Below are 18,825 nucleotides of genomic sequence, written 5' to 3' on the forward strand. Positions count from 1 at the left end.
TAGATCACAACATAAATATTGTCAGACATGATAAAGCATGTGAAGTAAACCTGCTTTGTTTTGTGCTCTTGGGGCCTCAAATGGAGTGCTGTGCTCAATTTTGGGCACTGTGTTTTGAGAAAGATGTGCCAAAACTAGAGAAAATTCAGAAGAGGGTATGAAGAATGAAAGACTGAAAGAAAGGGGTCCATTTAGTTTACAGAGAGAACAGCTGAGTAGGGATGCAAGTCCTAAGCTGCATAAAGGTGTTCTTAATTATTATTACATGAAGTTGTAAACTCTTCTTTGTCTACTGGGAATAGGACAAAGAAGTAGTCCAAAATTATAGGAAGAAAGATTTTAGGATGCTGTTTGATCTGGCACCTGCCGTTCATTCTGTAGTTCATTCACTTATTTCTCCTCTTCATTGCTTGTAATGTGGCACTTTTATAATTTAAAGTCAGAAACTGGTATGATGGAAGCATCTGATCAGGGGGATAGAATAGGGAAGAAGAGATTTTTTTGTCTGTCAGTTGATTTTCTGTCAGGTCAGCTTCTTTAATCTACTCATCCCTGCCTGAATCGTCAGTGAATTCAATGAAAAGGAAAATAGCAGGAGCACATGGTAAGGGGGAGTGGGATTATATGTAAGGTCAAAATGCACCCTCAGGCTAGATATTAGGGCAATCTGCCTAATGACAAGGATAATGAGGAACTGAAATACTCTGCCTAAGGAGGGTATGAAATCTACCTCAGCACTGATTTTTTAAGAGCAAACTAGAGATGTATCTACTGGGAATAATTCTGACAAAGTCTAGCTTTTTGCCTTTGTCCAGGGCCAAATAAGTGATCAACTTGAAATACCATACAGTCCCACTTTCTGTGATTCATACAACCTCTGGAGTAGGTATGAGCAATAAGAGTAATAGTTTTTGTTATGATTTAGAAGTGTTGTCCACTTGCCATGTAGGTTCTTCAGTGACTGGAGCTGGTATATGGGGAGACAAAGAGGAGTAGTGGTCTTGAGCTTTGTCTGCAATCAGCAAGGTTAATGCTCTTTAAAATTGCAGTTTTTAAGTCCTGACTGGTATGATTTTGAAGTGCTTCTGTTAGTACTCAAGAACTCGTGTGTTTCATGAGTTATGCAGACACTGATTGGAATAGATTTACTTTGGTGAGGGTATGTTCTGGCCCCCTTGAACTATTTTAGACCCAAAAAGAATAGACTTCTCTTCCTGTCTCTCTTTAGATTTGAATGTAGAAACAGGTTTGACCCATAATGAGCACTGAGGTACTTGACTAATTAAATCTTTTAAATGTGGTTCCTTTCAGAAAAGTAACTGTAGAATGGTGTTGTATAATTCCTAGCTGGGTCACACAAACTTTTACTTTTCAAATTGTCAGTCATACAGTCCTAAACAGAATCTGCAAAATAAGATAAAAGTGAAGCTATTTCCACTTTGTAGTTGTCAGACTTACTGTTTCTGACACCACAGACTGAAAAATTACGAATTCAAGACTTTGCAGGTCTTCAATTTCTAGAAAATCCGCATGTGGAGCCTTGTTGACTAAGGTATTTTCTTATGAAGCCATGGACTTGGATTTCCCAGATATGTATTAAACCTGTTGCTGTTGGTATATGCCCTGTATCATGTTAAGAAGGTACTCTTCCCATACAAACTTATTTCATTATTCCTTTGGGGGAGTATTGTAGAGTTATCACAAGGTTGTTCAGTGAGTCCAGTGGTTTTTGAAAAGTGTTGAGTGGCTTCTGCTTCCGTTGTCGTAGAATTGATGTATATGCACAATAAATTCACTGTAAATGGAGAACATTTTAGTTAATCAGCATTTGCTGTTCTGTTGTACAGAATGAATGCTATAGACCTGCTATAGTTTCCTATAATTCTCAGACTTGTAACTTATGTTGCATTATGTGCATGCACTTTTTGTGCAATGAATCATGGTTCCTTTCTACAGAGCGTAAAAGCTCTGCATGTTCACATTTTCTTTGCTGTCTCCCTTCGTACCTGTCCATACATGTGCATCTCCCTCCTTTCTCCCTCTTATTGTAAGAGTCAGGTTTGGGTAGCAAAGATTGCATTTGCTGGTTTACACTTTTCCTGGTTTCAGTCACTTAAACCTTGCCTTTTCTTGGGTGTAATTACCTGCGACTTAACACTTCTTATTCTCTTGTATGAGGATGTAGAGACTGTTGAAGTGCCTTTTTGCCGTAAATCCTCTGTGGCCCAACACATTGGGTAACTTTTTCTTCCTGGTGGAACTGATCGTAAGTCAGAAGTATTTCTAGAATAGCTGAATTGGAGTTAGAAGGTTAGAGACTTACAACCCAATTAACATTATAATTTTATTAAACTTTTATGTCTCAGGGAGTATGAGAGGGTGAAACAGGTGTAGATGTCCTCAAAGACAAGTGCAAGACAATATGTAGATGGAGAAGGGACAGAATTGCATGAGTATGGGGAATATTTAAAAGCTCCTAAACTGTGGACTGTGCCACCACAAAGGCAAACATAGTTCTTGGACCGCTATAGTGTGGAGTACTCAATAGTGGGACCCTTTGTACCAAAGTCTCATGGAGATCTAGGTAACTGGGAAGAGAGAAACATTTTTATTCAGTAGGAAGAGTCCTTTCCAAAGTGGAGGCAGGAGAAACAAGCACTAAGGTATAGGAACTTCCGAAAGAGAAGGTAGTGGCAACTTCTCACACTGTCAAAGACTTTTCTGCACAGGTTACAATTTATCCTTCTCCTACCGTACTGTATGTGTGCTGGAAAACACACTGATGTTTGTTTTCTATGGATATCTTCATTATTTTTCTTGTATCTGGGCAGTGGCTGGTGAAAATGATTATGAGTTTGCTGTTAAAGTGGGACACCTAGCTGGCTGTGCTGTCAGGTAGGAGGATGTGTAAACTTATTGCAGTGGTTTTGCAAATTGGTTTGCTATGGGAACAATTAACAACAATATGTAATGTTTTGCCCTGAAATATGTTTTACAGAAGGCAATAAATAAAGTTTGATAGAAGCAATGTTGGTGTTCACTAGCCTTAAATGTTGCTTAAATTGTTTTCCAGGTAGTGGTAAGAATAGGATATGGCTTTTGGCAGCTTTGGGAAGTAGCCACTTTTAAATGTGACAGTTACTTCTTGATTTTAACTTGACTGATGTGGTCATGTATTTCTGTGTCTCCTTATTACTTATTATGTCCGCAATCACTAGGATGCAAATACAACTGTCTCTCCTATTTCTAGACAGAAAGAAATATAAGCTTCCATTAGTTTAGTTGACCATAAATTACTGTGAGTTTCTGGATCCATCAGATTTGACTCATTCCCAGTAGTTATCAAATGCATCACAAATCTTTTTGTCATGTACTCTCGTTTGCTCTGTGAAGTACAAAATCAGGAAGAGGAATACACAATCTCAGGGAGCATGGGTAAGCATAACATGCAGCTGTACTGTCCATCAAAGTGTCATAAAATCTGTTAATAGACTCACAGGCTGAGAGACTGTTAACTTATAGGATGTTTGACATAACTCAGTTCTGTGGGAAAAATGCTTAATAGCATCATCTGATGTGAAAAATTTAAAGAAATCTGATTATCAATAGTAGTAATGAATTCTGTTTATGCATTTATGTTTTCTGTAAGTAAACAGCAGGCCAATTGATTTTGGTTTCTTTTTGTCTCTGTGTCATGCCTTTTTCCCTCTGGATAGCAACTCAGATGGCTCTGAGTTTATGCTTTTGATTGTGCAAAGAAGCAGTAAAATGTTTTAACTGAAATCAGAATGTTTCCAGTGGCATTTTTGACTTGCGATGACTTTAATTTGTTATTAAAGAGAGATACCAAAAAAATATTTTAAGTCTGACTTAAAAAGCAGCTTTATTCAGATTTTACAGGCATTCAAAATTGCTGTGGAGAATGCTGTCCAATACAATAGTATCTTGATTTTTTTTTCCTAATAAATAGTAGTTTAATGCAAGTGAAGCACAAACAGTCTAATACTCATTTTATATCTGACTGTTTATCAGACAGAGAAGGAGGCACTTCAATATATCTGTGTTTAGAGTTCTCAACTGAGAACTAGGCAAGCAATTAGAAGTACATACAGCAAGTTGTAAAGCAAGAGAGAGTTGAACTTCTTTTCTCCAGGTACTCTCTTTGTCAGGAGTTCACCTCAGAATGTCTGTCTTAACCTTTACAGATCTAGAAGCACGACATGACCGTGCATGCTGAAGACTTCTGAATGCCTCAGTAAAATCTTTTTATGGCCACATGTCAGTCCTGAGGCAACCTATACTATGAAGGCTTTGGAAAGACTGCTAGAAGAGATATAGTTGTCACTGTAAGGGGGAAAAAGTTTCTGTTTTATGAATAGTGTAAGCAAGGCTGGCACCAAGGGGTTGGTATAGAAGCATTTTGCCAACATGCATATGTTAATCTGGCATGTAATTCATCTATAGCTTGCCACAGAGTTTTATGTAGCAGTACATTTTTGAGTTTCCAGGTTCCTATAGGTCGTCACTCTGCGTTGGCAGAATGGCAGCTGTTTAATTCAAACTTTTCATGCTGATTACTATGTTTTCATTTATTTTAACGGAATTCCTGACTGCATGACATCTTAATGTAAATGTGTGTCTATATATCCAAAAAGGTATACATTTTTTATGCTAAATAGGGTTTTAGCAAAGCCTTTTATGAATAGCTGCACAGTTAAATAATGTCATCAGTTTACACATGGCTCAGGCAGTAATGCTCATTCCCTTTCTTTCTTCTAGGAGGAGATGACCGCCGGGTCTTACTTTGGCATATGGAAGAAGCCATCCATTCAAGAGTCAAACCAGTTCAACTGAAAGGGGAGCATCACTCTAATATCTTCTGCCTAGCTTTCAACAGTGGCAATACAAAAGTGTTCTCTGGAGGTAAGGAAGGAAGAGCACCCTGATTTCACAGGACTATGTGTTGTGAATGCTTTGCAGTAGAAGCCATGAGTGAGAACCTGCCCCAGGCGATATCCGGAAGGTGTTCTTAATCAGCAACCGAAGTTTCTTTGGAAACAGGGAATTCTTTAATTAGCACAACATTTTCAATTTTGTCATGCTTCTTTTCTCAAACCCTGGTGTTACTGCATTGTTGTCTTGAACTGTCATGAGAATCCTGGGTTCAGTTTGCCCCTACTTTTGCTACAGACTGTGGAATGTTGTCTTTGATATTCCCTCTTAGCTGTATTGAGAGCAGACCCTACATTCCCTCTGGCACTCAAGCCTGATGCTTAAAAATCTTTGCTGCTACAATCTGATTTTAATGCACCCTTAGATAGCTCATGTAGGACTATTGCCATCTATTGGTGGATCACTTTTTTTCAGACCCCATTTCAGTCCTCACTAGGTAAGCACCTGCCTTTTAGAACTGTTGGCACACACTGATAGGCCTTGATATTTTTCATCTCTTTTTAATATAAATCTGCTTTTTAACAGAAAGTTTAATTCAGTCTTAAAACTAACATAAGGGAAGTGGACATAAAGTTGTTCTGGGTTAATAATCCCTATAATTCAGGTTCATTTCACCGCATGATTTTTAAAGTGTTGAGGTAAGGAGGAAAATTTTAATTGAGAAGAAAAAGACTGTCAATGCAGTCAAGTGTCATTTTCTGCAGTACTTTGTTTCCTCTATCTGTCATAGTAACAGAAGGACAAGAATTTGTACAGAATGTCCTTTAACATACAGCTAGACTTATTTTAGGATATTATGAGACTATTTGATCAAAGCCCTTTGTTACGTTTTTGAACCAAGATTTGTGAACTGTAAATCAAGGCTAGAAATTGAGTCTAAGTGCATGTGAATGATGGAAGCTTCTTGTCCTTCAATGCTGTGTTAAAATTATAACATCCATTAGAAAAAAAGGCATGACAAAGCTTAAGATGGTGTCAAATTTGAAGGATGGAATGATTCAGATACACTTCTCAGGTGGAGTAAACCCCAAAAATGTCAAGTAGTGATGCCTGTCTTCTAATTCTGGGGACTGCCGTTTGTTTTATGAGAAAGACAGCACTCCATGCTGTCTTCAAATGAATGTACCTGCATGAAATTTTGGGCAAAAGTCTGTTTTACTTTAGTTTGAACTCATACAAATGGAACCTTACATGAATATTCAAGGAGTGAACTGTGCCAAATCTTGCTGGACCAGCTGGAATGGTATTTTCTCATATCCAGCTCAGCCCTCTGTCCATTGGGCCCTGCTGTCAGAGGCTGCTGTTTACACAGAAAAAGCAAAAGAGTGGCTTAAATATACCTTGCCACTGAAGTTAACACCTGCAGTTAAAGATTTACATCATTAATTATGGTGGTTTTTGCTAAGATGCCAGGTTATATGAGCTGTGACAGCTGATGCACAGACAAACTGGCCATTCTCATCTCTTTTTCCTCCTCCAGTTTACATAAAACCACTGTGCCTCTGCCAGAAATTATTTCCATTGGAGGAGTCAGGAACTCTTTCAGCTGCTCCATCAAGATTCATTGATCTCATCTGCAAGGGCTGTGAGTCTGACTCTTGGATCCCTCGTAAAGAGTCATTTTGCTGCATGGCCTAAATGTACCATCTGTTTTATCTCTGTCAGTAAAATGGGGCTAGCTATATTTATTCACTCAGTGATGTTCTGGAAGATTCTTAAAAGGTCTGAAAGAATTGTGGGACTTAAGGTCTACTGGTTATCACATAGATACACAGACACCCACACCTGAATTTGGAGTTGTATTTAAATTATGGAAACTGTAATACTTATAAAACCCCCAGAACTAAGAATTAGATTATGGAAACTAGCACAAGGCACACAGAACTCAGTTTATTCTGTAAATAAACAACTGCCAACGACTAATGACTTAGAATCTGATGACCTTTCCCTAAAGCAGCTCTTGATAACAGAGGAGAAGGGATTTTCCACTTCACTAGAAATTGGATTGCATCCAAGGAATTTCAGAGCTCTTTCCTTTGAAGGAGCAAGCACCACAAGTAGCCATTACAAAAATGGAAGGCAGGAACTGAGTGGACAGTGTTTTGCATGTAATCTCTGGAGAAAAACTGTCTCAAAGTACCAAAGAAGTTCCCATCCCTGAAGAATACTGTTGCCCTTCTCTGTCCACACACACTGAGAGTAGAGCAGCATTTGAAATGAAAGATCCCCTCCTAGTAAACTGCTTGGACCTTTTTTTATTTTGCACTTAATGTTAGGTATATGAAAAGATGAAATAAAGCTACAGGGAACTGAATTTGTTTCCCTAAGGCCTGATGTGACAGATAGCTCTAGCTTTGTTATGCATTAGGAAAGCTTCACAACTCTATATCACAACTAAAACGACATACAGAGCATAAAAATATGACTTTGTGGGCTTTCTGGGTTCTTTTCTTCTGAATTAAATGTAAAAGTGTGTGTGTCCTTAAATATTTCTAAAGAGGAGGTGCCAAATTTAGGTAAATTAATATTCAGCACAGAGACTAAAGAAAAATATTCTACTGCTATAGATTGAAAAACGCTGCATGAGCTATTGGAATTACTTTGTGGCTTTGACCTTCTTAGCCTGCACACATGTGGTTAGTTTCCATTGTATTCAGTGGATGTGATAAAAGAAAAATGACATGATTGTCTGGTTACTTGATTTGGTTTTTGTTAATATAGAAGAAATTGCATTGGCTGTCACATTCTTGCCTTCATGATGGCTGCAAAACCCTGGACGCTGATAGCGTTAGCTGGCAGTATTTGATCTGGGAGCCCAGTGTCTTTCACTTCCATGATCTTTTTATGGAGTATCCTTTGAGTGGGAAGAAAGATGTATTTTCATGAGAGTTAAAAGTGTCCTGCTGCTTCATGGAATATTCTTCTCTTTACTGCAGATGTCCCAAAACTCAAGCTCAAACTGAACAAAGAATGATTGGTAGCACAGTTAAATAGAATTATTTGTTGAGCAGTAGCAGATGGAACGTATTGGTACATTTGGTCATGACTGGAAATGTGACATGGAGCCTCTCACATAACTGAGCAGAGAGCTAACCACTTGGAAACTGAGTTTGTCTTCTCTCTGCTTCAGTTTTGTTTTTGAAATTGAAAATTTTAAAAAAAAAAATTGGTTTGGATTTTTTTTCACTATAATGCTTTTTAACCACTGGAACATGTTGTTAAGTGCTTATATTTCTCTTTTTAGGAAATGATGAGCAAGTTATACTCCATGATGTTGAAAGGTAAATACACAGTTTGTATTTCCACTGCTTTAAGAAGTTGCTTAATGTCAACTCACTGGAGGCACTTTTTGTTTTGATTAATGGTCTAGGATAAGAGCACGGTGTTTTAATCCTGAAACCTGCTTCTTGTTTATCTAAATTCATTTTGGGAATGAAGTATTCCTCATAATTCCATTTTTTTCAGCACTTGGGTTTTGTATCATTTTGACCTCAGAGAAGAGAATGATTATTAAATATATATGCTCTCCTGCAAACAGCATAGTACGTTCTGAGTAGATTTAGAGCCAGATTATTCTGGCACGTACACAAGTGTTGGCACATACAGATGTTTTGTTTTTCAACACACTCACCTGACTTGTATTTAGGATGGGTAGTGCTTGGTCTACCTAATTAGCTTTAAAACTTTGACTGCAGCTGCCGGATTCTCCACACTAATGTGAAGCAGATTTGTTTTGATGCTTACTTTTTACCAAAATTGCAAACCAGTTGGGAATTAGGCTTTGTTGTGCTACATCGAGATTAGGCTGTTAGTCAAAATATAAATAATACAGTAATGGTAATATGTTGGCCTGGAATTCTCTAGACATCATGTCTTTTGAGCTTACTTCATTTGAGGTATAAAAAACTATAAAATTTTGGTCTGTACTAATAACTTCTAAGCAATGACCATTTAATTAACATGAACTCAAGAAAATCAAGTATAAATTAAAAGCAGGAAGAGGTATATATAAGAACAGAGAAATATAAACCCTTACTTTTTTTGAGTTGCTTAAATAACATAATTTGGACATATTTCTTGCTATGTTTGTCCAGAGCCTTTTGCGTTGAACTATTCAGTGTACATCTGCCTTCCATCATACCTTGTGTCTGCTTCTTGCATAAATCTTGTACGGTACTTGGGCAAAAGTAACTTTTTCCTACTGTTCTGATGCTTTCTCAGGAATATTGTGTTGTTTGGTGTTTGGGGGTTGTTTTTTTTTTGGTTGTAAGGCTTTTGGGAGTGTGTGTTTTGTATGAGTTTTGGTTGGGAGAGGTGTTTGTTTGTTGGGAGATGTTTTTTGTTTGGCATTTAGTTTTTCTTGTTGTTTTAATTAAATGTGGAAATGTCAAAATTTTAGATGCTGGTGTTTATCACGTTCTGACTTTTTAAGCTTTTACCAGGTCTTTGTCCTTGACACTTCTCTATATAACACATTTTTTCCTGCTCTGTCTTGCTCAGATGTTAGTCTTTCTGATATGTATGTGGTTTTAATGTGCTTTCATTGTCAGGGGTTTTTTTTAGGTATGCTAAGTCCAGTTGTAACACATACATAATTCTTTCCTCTAAGGTTATTAGTGGGATCTTCTGAAAGAAACCTTAGTAGACTGACACACTAAATTGTGATTGATTTCTATGGAAAGTTACTCTGTCTTCTTGAATGATGACACTTGGTCCGTCAACTGTTTTTTCATCATTTTAAATGGCTTTTTCTGTTACTGCTTTTTTTGCCTTTTTATTAATGGTCCATGAGACAGAGTTAGTAGGTCTGTCACTAAGAACATCAATTGCCATGTGAGTAAAACACTGATTTTATGTGGATCTCTATGGTGGAGCTTCCATGAGGTATAGGGATAGCATAAAAAGTGTATTCCCTAGTGAAATGAAGGGGCTTTTTCAAAGAAATAAAACAATCCCAGAATATTCTGACTCAGTATTTCGGCTTTTGGCCTCTCCATACCACTATTTCCTCCTTTTTAAATGATTAAAAAAGATGGGAAAGGAATGGAGAATGGGCTTTTTTTTTTTTTTTTTATAGCTGTGGAATGGCTGAAAACTAGGTACTTTGGGGGGAATAATTTTGTTCTTTTTTTTCTGGTTTTTCTACATGGAAAAATATAGGTCTGGTCTATGCAGAAAAACCAAGAAAACTTACTTAAGAAGCCATGTGGAAAGTTGGTCTTTTGTGAGCTTCAACTGAACTTCTAGACAATACAGAGGCCTGTATTAAAGAGTGTACTTCTGTCTTGTTTTCCTTTTTACATTAAGTAGTAAAAATTTACTCCACAGATCCCAAGGCTTCTTTCCCTTTCCCATTGCCTCCTCCCAGACCTGATCTAACACAACGAGAGTTCCATAGCATCTTGCAGTATCTAAAGTTTTTAATGTTTGGGTTTTGGTCTGAGATATTTTTTTTTCTCATAGCATGATGTCTTAGTCACTGAACACGGGCATTTTGTTTGGTTTTCACTTGAGTTATGCACAAGGGTCTTCTTAGAAAGTTGCATAAACTTCATCACTAAGTGTTACTAGGTAGATAAAGCTGTAAATACTTTGCTTTTTAAAACAATAGCAAAAGAAGGAAGAATGATAATACTGTGTCTCTTTTCCAGCACTGAAACCTTGGATGTGTTTGCCCATGAAGATGCAGTGTACGGCCTTTCAGTAAGCCCAGTAAATGACAACATCTTTGCCAGTTCATCAGATGATGGCCGAGTTCTTATTTGGGACATCCGAGAGTCTTCCCATGGAGGTAAGATCTCTAGAAGGAAAAGATCATTGATTGAGGAAGAGTTTGTGCAAGGCAGGGAAGAGAAAAAATATGTTTATCAGGGACAGTCGAGACAGTGAGTGTTGGAAAAGGGTGAAAGTGAGGCCTAGTTCTTTTGCCCAGTGATAGGCAAGTCTTTTCAGTTCAGTCTTACTGTCTTAAATGACTCCATAAAGTACCAGTATACAGTGCAGGCTAGCATAGAACTTGGTTTGAATAGGTTTTAACTTGAGTAAAGGGGGAGTGGAGGGAATGACAACATCTTTCAAAACTTACTATCAGTTAGGAATATGGGGTTTGGGTTTTTTTCCTATAGTCTGGGCTAAAAAGAAATTTTGGATGTTTAGAAAGCTGTCATTTTGATTTGAATAGTTTTCCAAAGCTAATTATATACTTCCCTGTGACCCTAAGACACTTACACATAATGTTTTCTGGTTGTATGGAAACTTAGAGCCCTTATGTGATAACAGGGAAATTGAATTATTACTTCAGTCTTTGTTTTCTGAAACAGAACTGATGAATGATGTTGATTTATATAACAAACCTGCAGCTTCTCAAAACACCGTGACCTGTGTTTTTGCAGCTGCAGTTTTGAGGTTGAAGAATCTCAGTTTAGAACTATAGTTACATAAATTTGAGAGAAATACCACAGTAATTGAATTTCAGTGTATGAATACTTAAGTAACACTTAAATAAATGAAGCTTCAAGTTTACCTCATCCTAAAGAACACAGAGCAATCTGCAGGAGTACAGAATATGGTTCCCTTCCTTCACAGCTGAAATAAAATTCCATATTGAAAATGGTGAAATGTTCCTTTATTGCCTTCTCCTAAACTCTGCACTATAAAGATCTGTTTGGGTTAGGACAACTACCTGTTGCTGACAGTGGATGTCAACGGTCAGGAGGACTGGATGCTTAAATGCATCTGTAGGAAGCTGCTCAGTATCATAAGCTAATCTCCAATCTAATCAGAATTTTTGAGATTATACAAAATTAAATTTTACTTTCTTTGTTGTAATTAAACCTTGTTACTGCTTTTACTGTTGTTAAGACTTTGGAAGAGAAGGCTGCACCCGTGAATATGGTGTGAAGTGTTGGTTATAGTAGTTTGAGGCTTTTTGGAGTTCTGTCTCAGGTTCTCTGAATTTTAAATAACGGGCTTTTGCATGCTTATATAGGAGTTCTGAGTCAGCATTTATATGTGAGCCCTGCCAATGTTTACTACAGTATAATGCTTGTCACTGGGTAATCCCCTTGTCTGCACGGGTATTTTCATGAGAATAGGCACTAAACCTGCTAGTGTGAGTACAGTTAGTTACCCTGAGTGGCCAGTGTATTAAAATCTTACAAATAACCTCCTAGTTTAAAGTAGTGCATTAAAAGAGGTTGGAAAAGGAGTTTTGTTCCCTTCTCTTTCTCCCTGTCTTTTTCTTCTGAGTGATTTTTGCAGTAGTTTTTATAAACCCAATTTAATTTTCATTAGAGATGTTGTTGAGCTGCTCTCTTGAGAAACATGTTCATACTCCAGTGTATAAAAGCTACAATTGTGAATGAGCATAAAGAACAATAAAAAAGTAATTCCCCTATTTTTCATTAAAATGACTTAGTGCCTCATTAGTTTAGCTCCTGTAATCTCTCTTTGACAGGCTGAAACTTTTGATATCTTAGAAGAAAACTGTGGTGCCAGGCTCTTTATTATAAAGGTGTGAAGGAAAGCACCAGTAATTAGTGACAATAATTTGACTAAAAAAATGTACATAAGTTGAAAGTTTATTTTAAAAAGGGAAACTCCTTTATTTGGCAATCTGATGTTGTTTGTCTCTCCACTCAGTTAACACAAGCCTTTGCCTCTCACTGGGGGCTGCCATTTTAATAACACAGCCTCTTATGTCCCAGCAGGATTCTGATTTGATGATGCAAAAAAAAAAAAAAAAAAGTCAGTTTAGTGTTAAACCTTATTTGGAGCTGCCAGCAGACTGACGGCAATTTCTAAAACCTTGAGGCAGGCTGGCAGAGCAGAAGTTGGCTTCTGTTCTGCTTTTTACCTCTGGCTCCTACAACAATTAATAGCGCCATGGAGCTTCAGCTGTTGTTAGAGACCTTTGTTTTCATCACTGTTAAATGAACCCTGAAGAGGAAAGTCCCTATAAGAAAAAGCTTGTAATAGAATATGGAAGAAATGGCTGCCACAATAGAACATGAGGAGGAGGAGGATACAGGTAGGGCAAGACAAGTAAATGTTCATTGTGTCTCAGTTGCTTGATAGGCAATTGTTTCATAAGGTATTGGAAATTTGAGAGGATTGTCTGTTTAACCATGTTTTATATGCCATAACAAGTATATGAGGAAAGAAAACTAAGTACCTTTGGAGGTGCATGTAGGGCTAAGGGTGCCTGCACGTGGTGGCTCAGATAAGTGTCTCCCAAGCACATGAGCAACACAGGAGTTGCATCAAAGCAAACAGTGAATGGGAAAGTCTGGCATAATCCCTGGCTCAAAATAGGCATTGATTCTGGCTCCTTAGTTGATTGAAAAAGTGGCAGCATGCCATAAAAGATACACACAGCAAAGAGAATTAGACTGTGTCTAAAGCTGTAAAAGCTAGCAGAAAGATAGAAGGATGACAGAGTCAAGGCTTTTCCCCACTCTTCATGGAGACAGCATTTTGACAGAATGAATAGGGTAGAGTAGCAGGACATAGTCTTGATGAGAGGGAGAGAGTCTGAATGAGCATGTTTTTTCTCTGTGTGAATAGTAAGAGCCAACTGTTAACATTTTTTGTGCAAGAGGAACACCCTTCTTGTCTGCTTGTACAGCACTTAGGAGGTGGCAAGCCTACTTTCCCCAGGGTTGGCAGCTTGCTTTGAGCTGAGTTCCATACAAACTTATTTCACTTCTTGTAATATTATTCTCCCATATAATCAATTGCTGCTACATTTCTGGTTTGGGCAGTCATCCATCAGTGGCTGTGGAAGCTTTCAGGCATATATTGCCAGAAATCTTTCAGAAGCTCCCCCCATGCTTACTCCCTATCAGATGACCATTTGGTCGTGAACCTTAAGAAGATTCAAGTATTTGATCTTTGACTAGCTAGTTTTAAACTCTCATAACCTTCCATAAGCAAAATGATGTCTTGAAATTCATCATATATCCTTTCCCATATTTAGACAGAGTTAAGATGCACATGGATGGATTTGAAAACTTCAGGTTTTATATTGCTTTGGATGTGTCAGGTTGAGAAATGGTTTGAACATGCCTCCATATCTTCAGATCTTGTTATGCTGTTTCCATATTAGGCTGCCAAAGTCATTGCGTCAAGCAGTTGTATGCATTGTTTGTTCTTATATCTGAAATTTCAACTTTTTCAACAGAGCCCTTCTGCTTGGCACACTACCCATCAGCCTTTCACAGTGTAATGTTTAATCCAGTAGAACCCAGATTACTGGCTACCGCCAACTCTAAGGAAGGTGTGGGACTCTGGGATATTCGTAAACCTCAGAGGTATGATCTGGCTGTGCTTGTCTTGTGCTATTTCTTTCACTTGAGAGGTGATGGCATGCTACTCTTTTTTTTTCAAATCAGAACATATGGTGGTAAGAAAAGATTCAGAACAAAGTTAATAACAATGTTGGTTATCGATTATTTTGCATAATTAACATTCTTCTTCGTATATGTGATTTAATTCAATTTAAAATGGGGCTAGATCTTCATGTTAAGGTAAGTGATTTTCTTCAGAGCTGCCTGGCCTCACTACTGCAGATTAACTTGGATTGTTGTGTCAAGTTCTCATCATTGTATTTAGCACTGGCTTGCTAATACTGGAAGAAGCTGCAGTGGGTATTGCCTGGTTCACAGTTTGTTTTTCCTACCCAGCTCAGTTTTCAGTGGCTGACTGATTGTGGTCAAGGCAGCTTTTTACTCAGTGCTTATGAGTTTTGTATGACTTCCTGAATAATACAGACACCTGGATAATCAGTTTGGCTGTATAATGTACTTCCAGATTTGAATAGAATTATAAACAAATGAAGAGAATAAGGTTGCAGCATGAAATGTAATTAGACTGGGTTCTAAAGTGGATGTATGCAATGTCCGATATCAGAGTTTGGAATGTATGAGTATTTAAGCTTCTGTTGAAGTATTTATCTGTCTTTCAGATTTAAAATTTTCATTTTTTTATCATAATAATCTGTGGTGGGTTAACCCTGGCTGGATGCCAGGTTCCCAGCAAGGCTGCTTTACCACCCCGCTCCTCAACTGAACAGTGGAGAGAGAATATAATGAAAGGCTCATGGATCGAGATCAGGACAGGAAGAGATCACTGACCAATTACCATGATGGGCAACACAGACTTGACTTGGGGAAATTAACTGAATTTTTTACCAGTCTAATCAGAAGAGGGTAACGAGAAACAAAAAAAAAACACCTCAAAACCACCTTCCCCCCACCCTTCCCTTTTTCCCAAGGCTTAATTTTACTCCTGAATTCTCTACCTCCTGTCCCCTCAAAGTCATACTGGTTTTGCAGGATTTTTTGGTTTTCAGCTTCTACCTTATTTCTATGATTAAAGAACTTCCACGAGTTGGTCTCTTTTTCAAAAAGGAGTTGCACCAAAACATTTCTCTTTCCAGACACTTATTCTCAGAGTAGCAATATAAAAGGAATTATGTTGGTAAATCCTATATGAATGCAAAATTTAGATGAAGTCTTTCACTTGGGTAGCAAATTGAAATAGCATTGACCCACGTAGCTGGAAAGGTTATATAAGGCTAACAGGAATAAAGAGTGGAAGTGCCCAGAGAAGGGCAATGAAGCTGTTGAAGGGTCCAGAGCACGAGTCCTGTGAGGAGCAGCTAAGGGAACTGAGTTCATTTAGCCTGGAGAAAGGGAGGCTCAGGGCAGACCTGGTCACTCTCTACAACTACCTTAAAGGAGGCTGTAGTGAGGTGGGGGTCGGTCTCTTCTCCCAGGTAAAAAGAGATACAACAAGAGAAAATGGCCTCAAGTTTGTGCCAGGGGAGCTTCAGATTGGATATCAGATAAAATTCTTCACCAAAAGGGCTGTCAAGCATTGGAACAGGCTGCCCAGGAATATCTATCCCTGTAGATATTAATACATGTGCAGACATGGCACTTAGGGACATGTTTAAGTGGTGGACTTGGCAGTGTTGGGTTAATGTTTGGACTCACTTTTCATAGATGTCTTTTCCAACCTAAGTGATTCTATGATTCTATTCTAAATATCATTAGCGATATAAACATTGACACTGGTATATGCAGGAGCACATTACTTGAGTAAGGAATTCTTCTATTACAAATTTGAACAACTGCTTTCTAATAGCAGAAATAGTACCTTTCTACAATATTTAGCTATTCTTACTAAGACACTGATCTCCAGAAGTTTCTCATCATTTATATAAAAGTATTAATGAGCATTTGCTTGGAGTGTTAGCAGCTATCAGGTCTTGGAAACTCAGATGATCTCCAGTCTGGATGCTATCCTACCTTCTTCCTTGATCTTCACCACAAAGCGAAAGGCTTACTGTGAGCTAGTTGGGGCTACTGTTGTATGGGACAATAGTCTTTACTCAAATTTAAGGACACACATTTTTAGCTGTATTGTGGCATTGTTCTTTTAAATGCCAAATATAAAATAATTACAACAGAATTTAATTGCTTCTTGGCAAGTAAGTAGCACCAGTATAAAAGTCTTAATAGCATTTGACAAATCAGAAGATTTTTTTTTTTAAATGATGAAAGAAGAAGGGAAAGGGTTTCTTATGTTTTAATGTCTAGGTTATCTTAAAGGCCTTGAATAAATTAAACTACTGGAAGCTTGTATATTTACATCTGATGGACAGGAGCTACCCTTTTCTGGTCCTAATCTGTTCAAAGTAAACCTGTCCAATTAAAAAGTCTAATGTGGATGTGACTATAGAGCTGAAATTCTGAGGTGGATAGGTCACACCACTTTCCCCAAAGCAGGAAAATGTGTGCAACACTCTCATTGTACAGCTGGGCACACACCATGTGTACCAGGCAGCTGTTCCCTTAAACACTGAATTTAAAGCTTTTGCACCTACTACATGTGGTACATTGTGTAAAATAGGCACATGCTTCCTGCCTGCAGCCTACCTTCAGAAAAGTGAATAGTAAGAGAAAGGCTGCTCCTCACAGAGTATATGCTGTTGTCTTATATTTAGAGTCTCAGACTTGAGCTGAGCAAGCTGTAACATAAATGAATGCAGGTGATAAGTCTGCCCTCACCTGCCATTTTGCGGCGACAGCCATTAGCTTTCCTCCTTTGCTTAATAGAGATGTGCCCAAAACAAGGTGGGCAGGATATGCTTGGCTTATGAAAAGAAAATGGCCCTAAATTACTCTGCTGCCACTGCATTTTTTTTCCCAGGGAACTCTCAGGAAAGAGGACAATTCAGAATAATCCGTGTCCTTCTAGTGGGCTGCCAAAACCAGAGTCACTCATATTTAAAGAAATTAGACTGGATTTTTAGTCTTTTTTAAAGTAACAAAGCATTTGCCAAAACTTCCACTGGTCTCTGTAGATCTAATTTGCTAATCTAGAAATATGGAATTTGTTTTTAATGTATTTTGAGCCGATTCATTATGTCTTATGAGGAAAAAATTTTATTAATTTGTAGATCAGATAAGCTTCAGTTGTTTTGTCACAATGTGTGGTAGTGGAATTTTGATTAGAGGTTGAGTTGGTAAAAAGAAGGGGAAGAAGTATAGATAATTTTAGGTGTTTGCTGTGGATTGCCAAAGTCTTTATTTCAAGTGGGTTAAGCAGGGCTGCAGCCCTCCTCCAGTACAGGAAATATGGTTCTGTGTAGTTAATAATTTGCTGCTAGTATAACACTTCATGTAAAACTCATACCCCAACTACTGTCCTGTTCTCTGTCAGTTCTTGAATGGAGGCAGAGTTAGACTGATGCAGGCACTATGTGGTGTGCTTCCTAGCTGGAGGCTGTTCTGAGGAATCCTGCTGTTGCTCAGCTGCAAAATCCAGCAAATTAAAAGCTTGAAATTCCAAAGACTGACTTTCTGTGGCCAGTAGCACTACTGTAGCTAGCAATACCTTCACATAACATGTATTGCAGCCAACAGCACTGGTGTGGCAATATTTTTTACAGATATAGGTAAGGTTTGATAAATCCACAGTATTTCACTCATTTGAAGGGAATCAGGCTCGATGATGAATTTCTAGTTTTAATCAGCAGGGGGTCTTCAGGTGAAGTAAAGTTTTTCTTTGACTCTGTTCAGCTTGATAATGCACTGTCAGAAAAGGGGAGATTTGCTGTTAACGTCTAAACTTGTATGGCAGTCAGTGGAATATGGCTCATTGTGCATTTTTAAACTAATAGCTCTAAATCTTCAAAATATTGAATGGAGTAGTGAAGTCCTTGTAGGTTAGAGAATTCAAATATAGATTCCATTGCTTGTCAGAAACAAATAAGCTGCATCTACTTATTTATCCAGAAAATCTGAGGATTTTTACATCAGGGTACTTTGCTCTAAAATATGTGGCTCTTCTCCAATTGGGTTATTGGGAGAATTTGTCTTAGCTTGCTGTTACATGCCTCCAGCCAGGAAAGTTGATTTTACCCACTTCTATAGTCAGGCAACACTAAACACCTCTACAAATTAAAACTGAAATACTTTTAGGGCTAGGAAAAAAGTCCTGATTATGAGCAGATTTTATTCATATGCTGTGGAATTGGTTAACTTTCTAATGGGAAGCTGGGAGTGCTTTATGCTCGGCTGGTACAGTGAGGGAAGTAATTGAAAAGCCAGCATTTCTTGGCATGCGTGGAGAAATTTAGAGACAGTTGCACAACTCTGAATTGTGGAAAGTTTAGCTCACTTCAAATAGTCATAATTTGATTAGTCTTGCTGACTGAGTCAGGATACAGAGTCAGATTCATTTTGCATTTTCTCAGAGTTCATTCACAGCTTGATATCTCTTCTGTCTCAGATTCAGTGCAGCAATTGAGATTCCCTGCTTCTACGCTAGTAACTAGTAAGATTTGAATGTGGTAGGCTGGCT

At 38.0% G+C, this 18,825-nt stretch overlaps 1 protein-coding gene across 3 annotated transcripts in view; it reads left to right on the forward strand.

Moving 5' to 3' along the window:
• DCAF5 (DDB1 and CUL4 associated factor 5) overlaps positions 1-18,825 on the forward strand; it is a 70,445-nt gene that overhangs the window by 5,176 nt on the left and 46,444 nt on the right. For 2 of the 3 annotated variants that reach the window (XM_064658322.1, XM_064658323.1), the window contains exons 2-5: positions 4,780-4,923; positions 8,198-8,234; positions 10,605-10,744; positions 14,135-14,264. In XM_064658322.1, coding sequence (XP_064514392.1) covers positions 4,780-4,923; positions 8,198-8,234; positions 10,605-10,744; positions 14,135-14,264 — 451 coding nt within the window. Of the gene's footprint in view, positions 1-3,998; positions 4,154-4,779; positions 4,924-8,197; positions 8,235-10,604; positions 10,745-14,134; positions 14,265-18,825 lie in introns of those variants that run through there. The other variant, XM_064658324.1, reaches the window with a different exon arrangement.

Source organism: Pseudopipra pipra, chromosome 6 (assembly GCF_036250125.1).
Source record: "Pseudopipra pipra isolate bDixPip1 chromosome 6, bDixPip1.hap1, whole genome shotgun sequence".
Taxonomy (NCBI): Eukaryota; Metazoa; Chordata; class Aves; order Passeriformes; family Pipridae; genus Pseudopipra; species Pseudopipra pipra.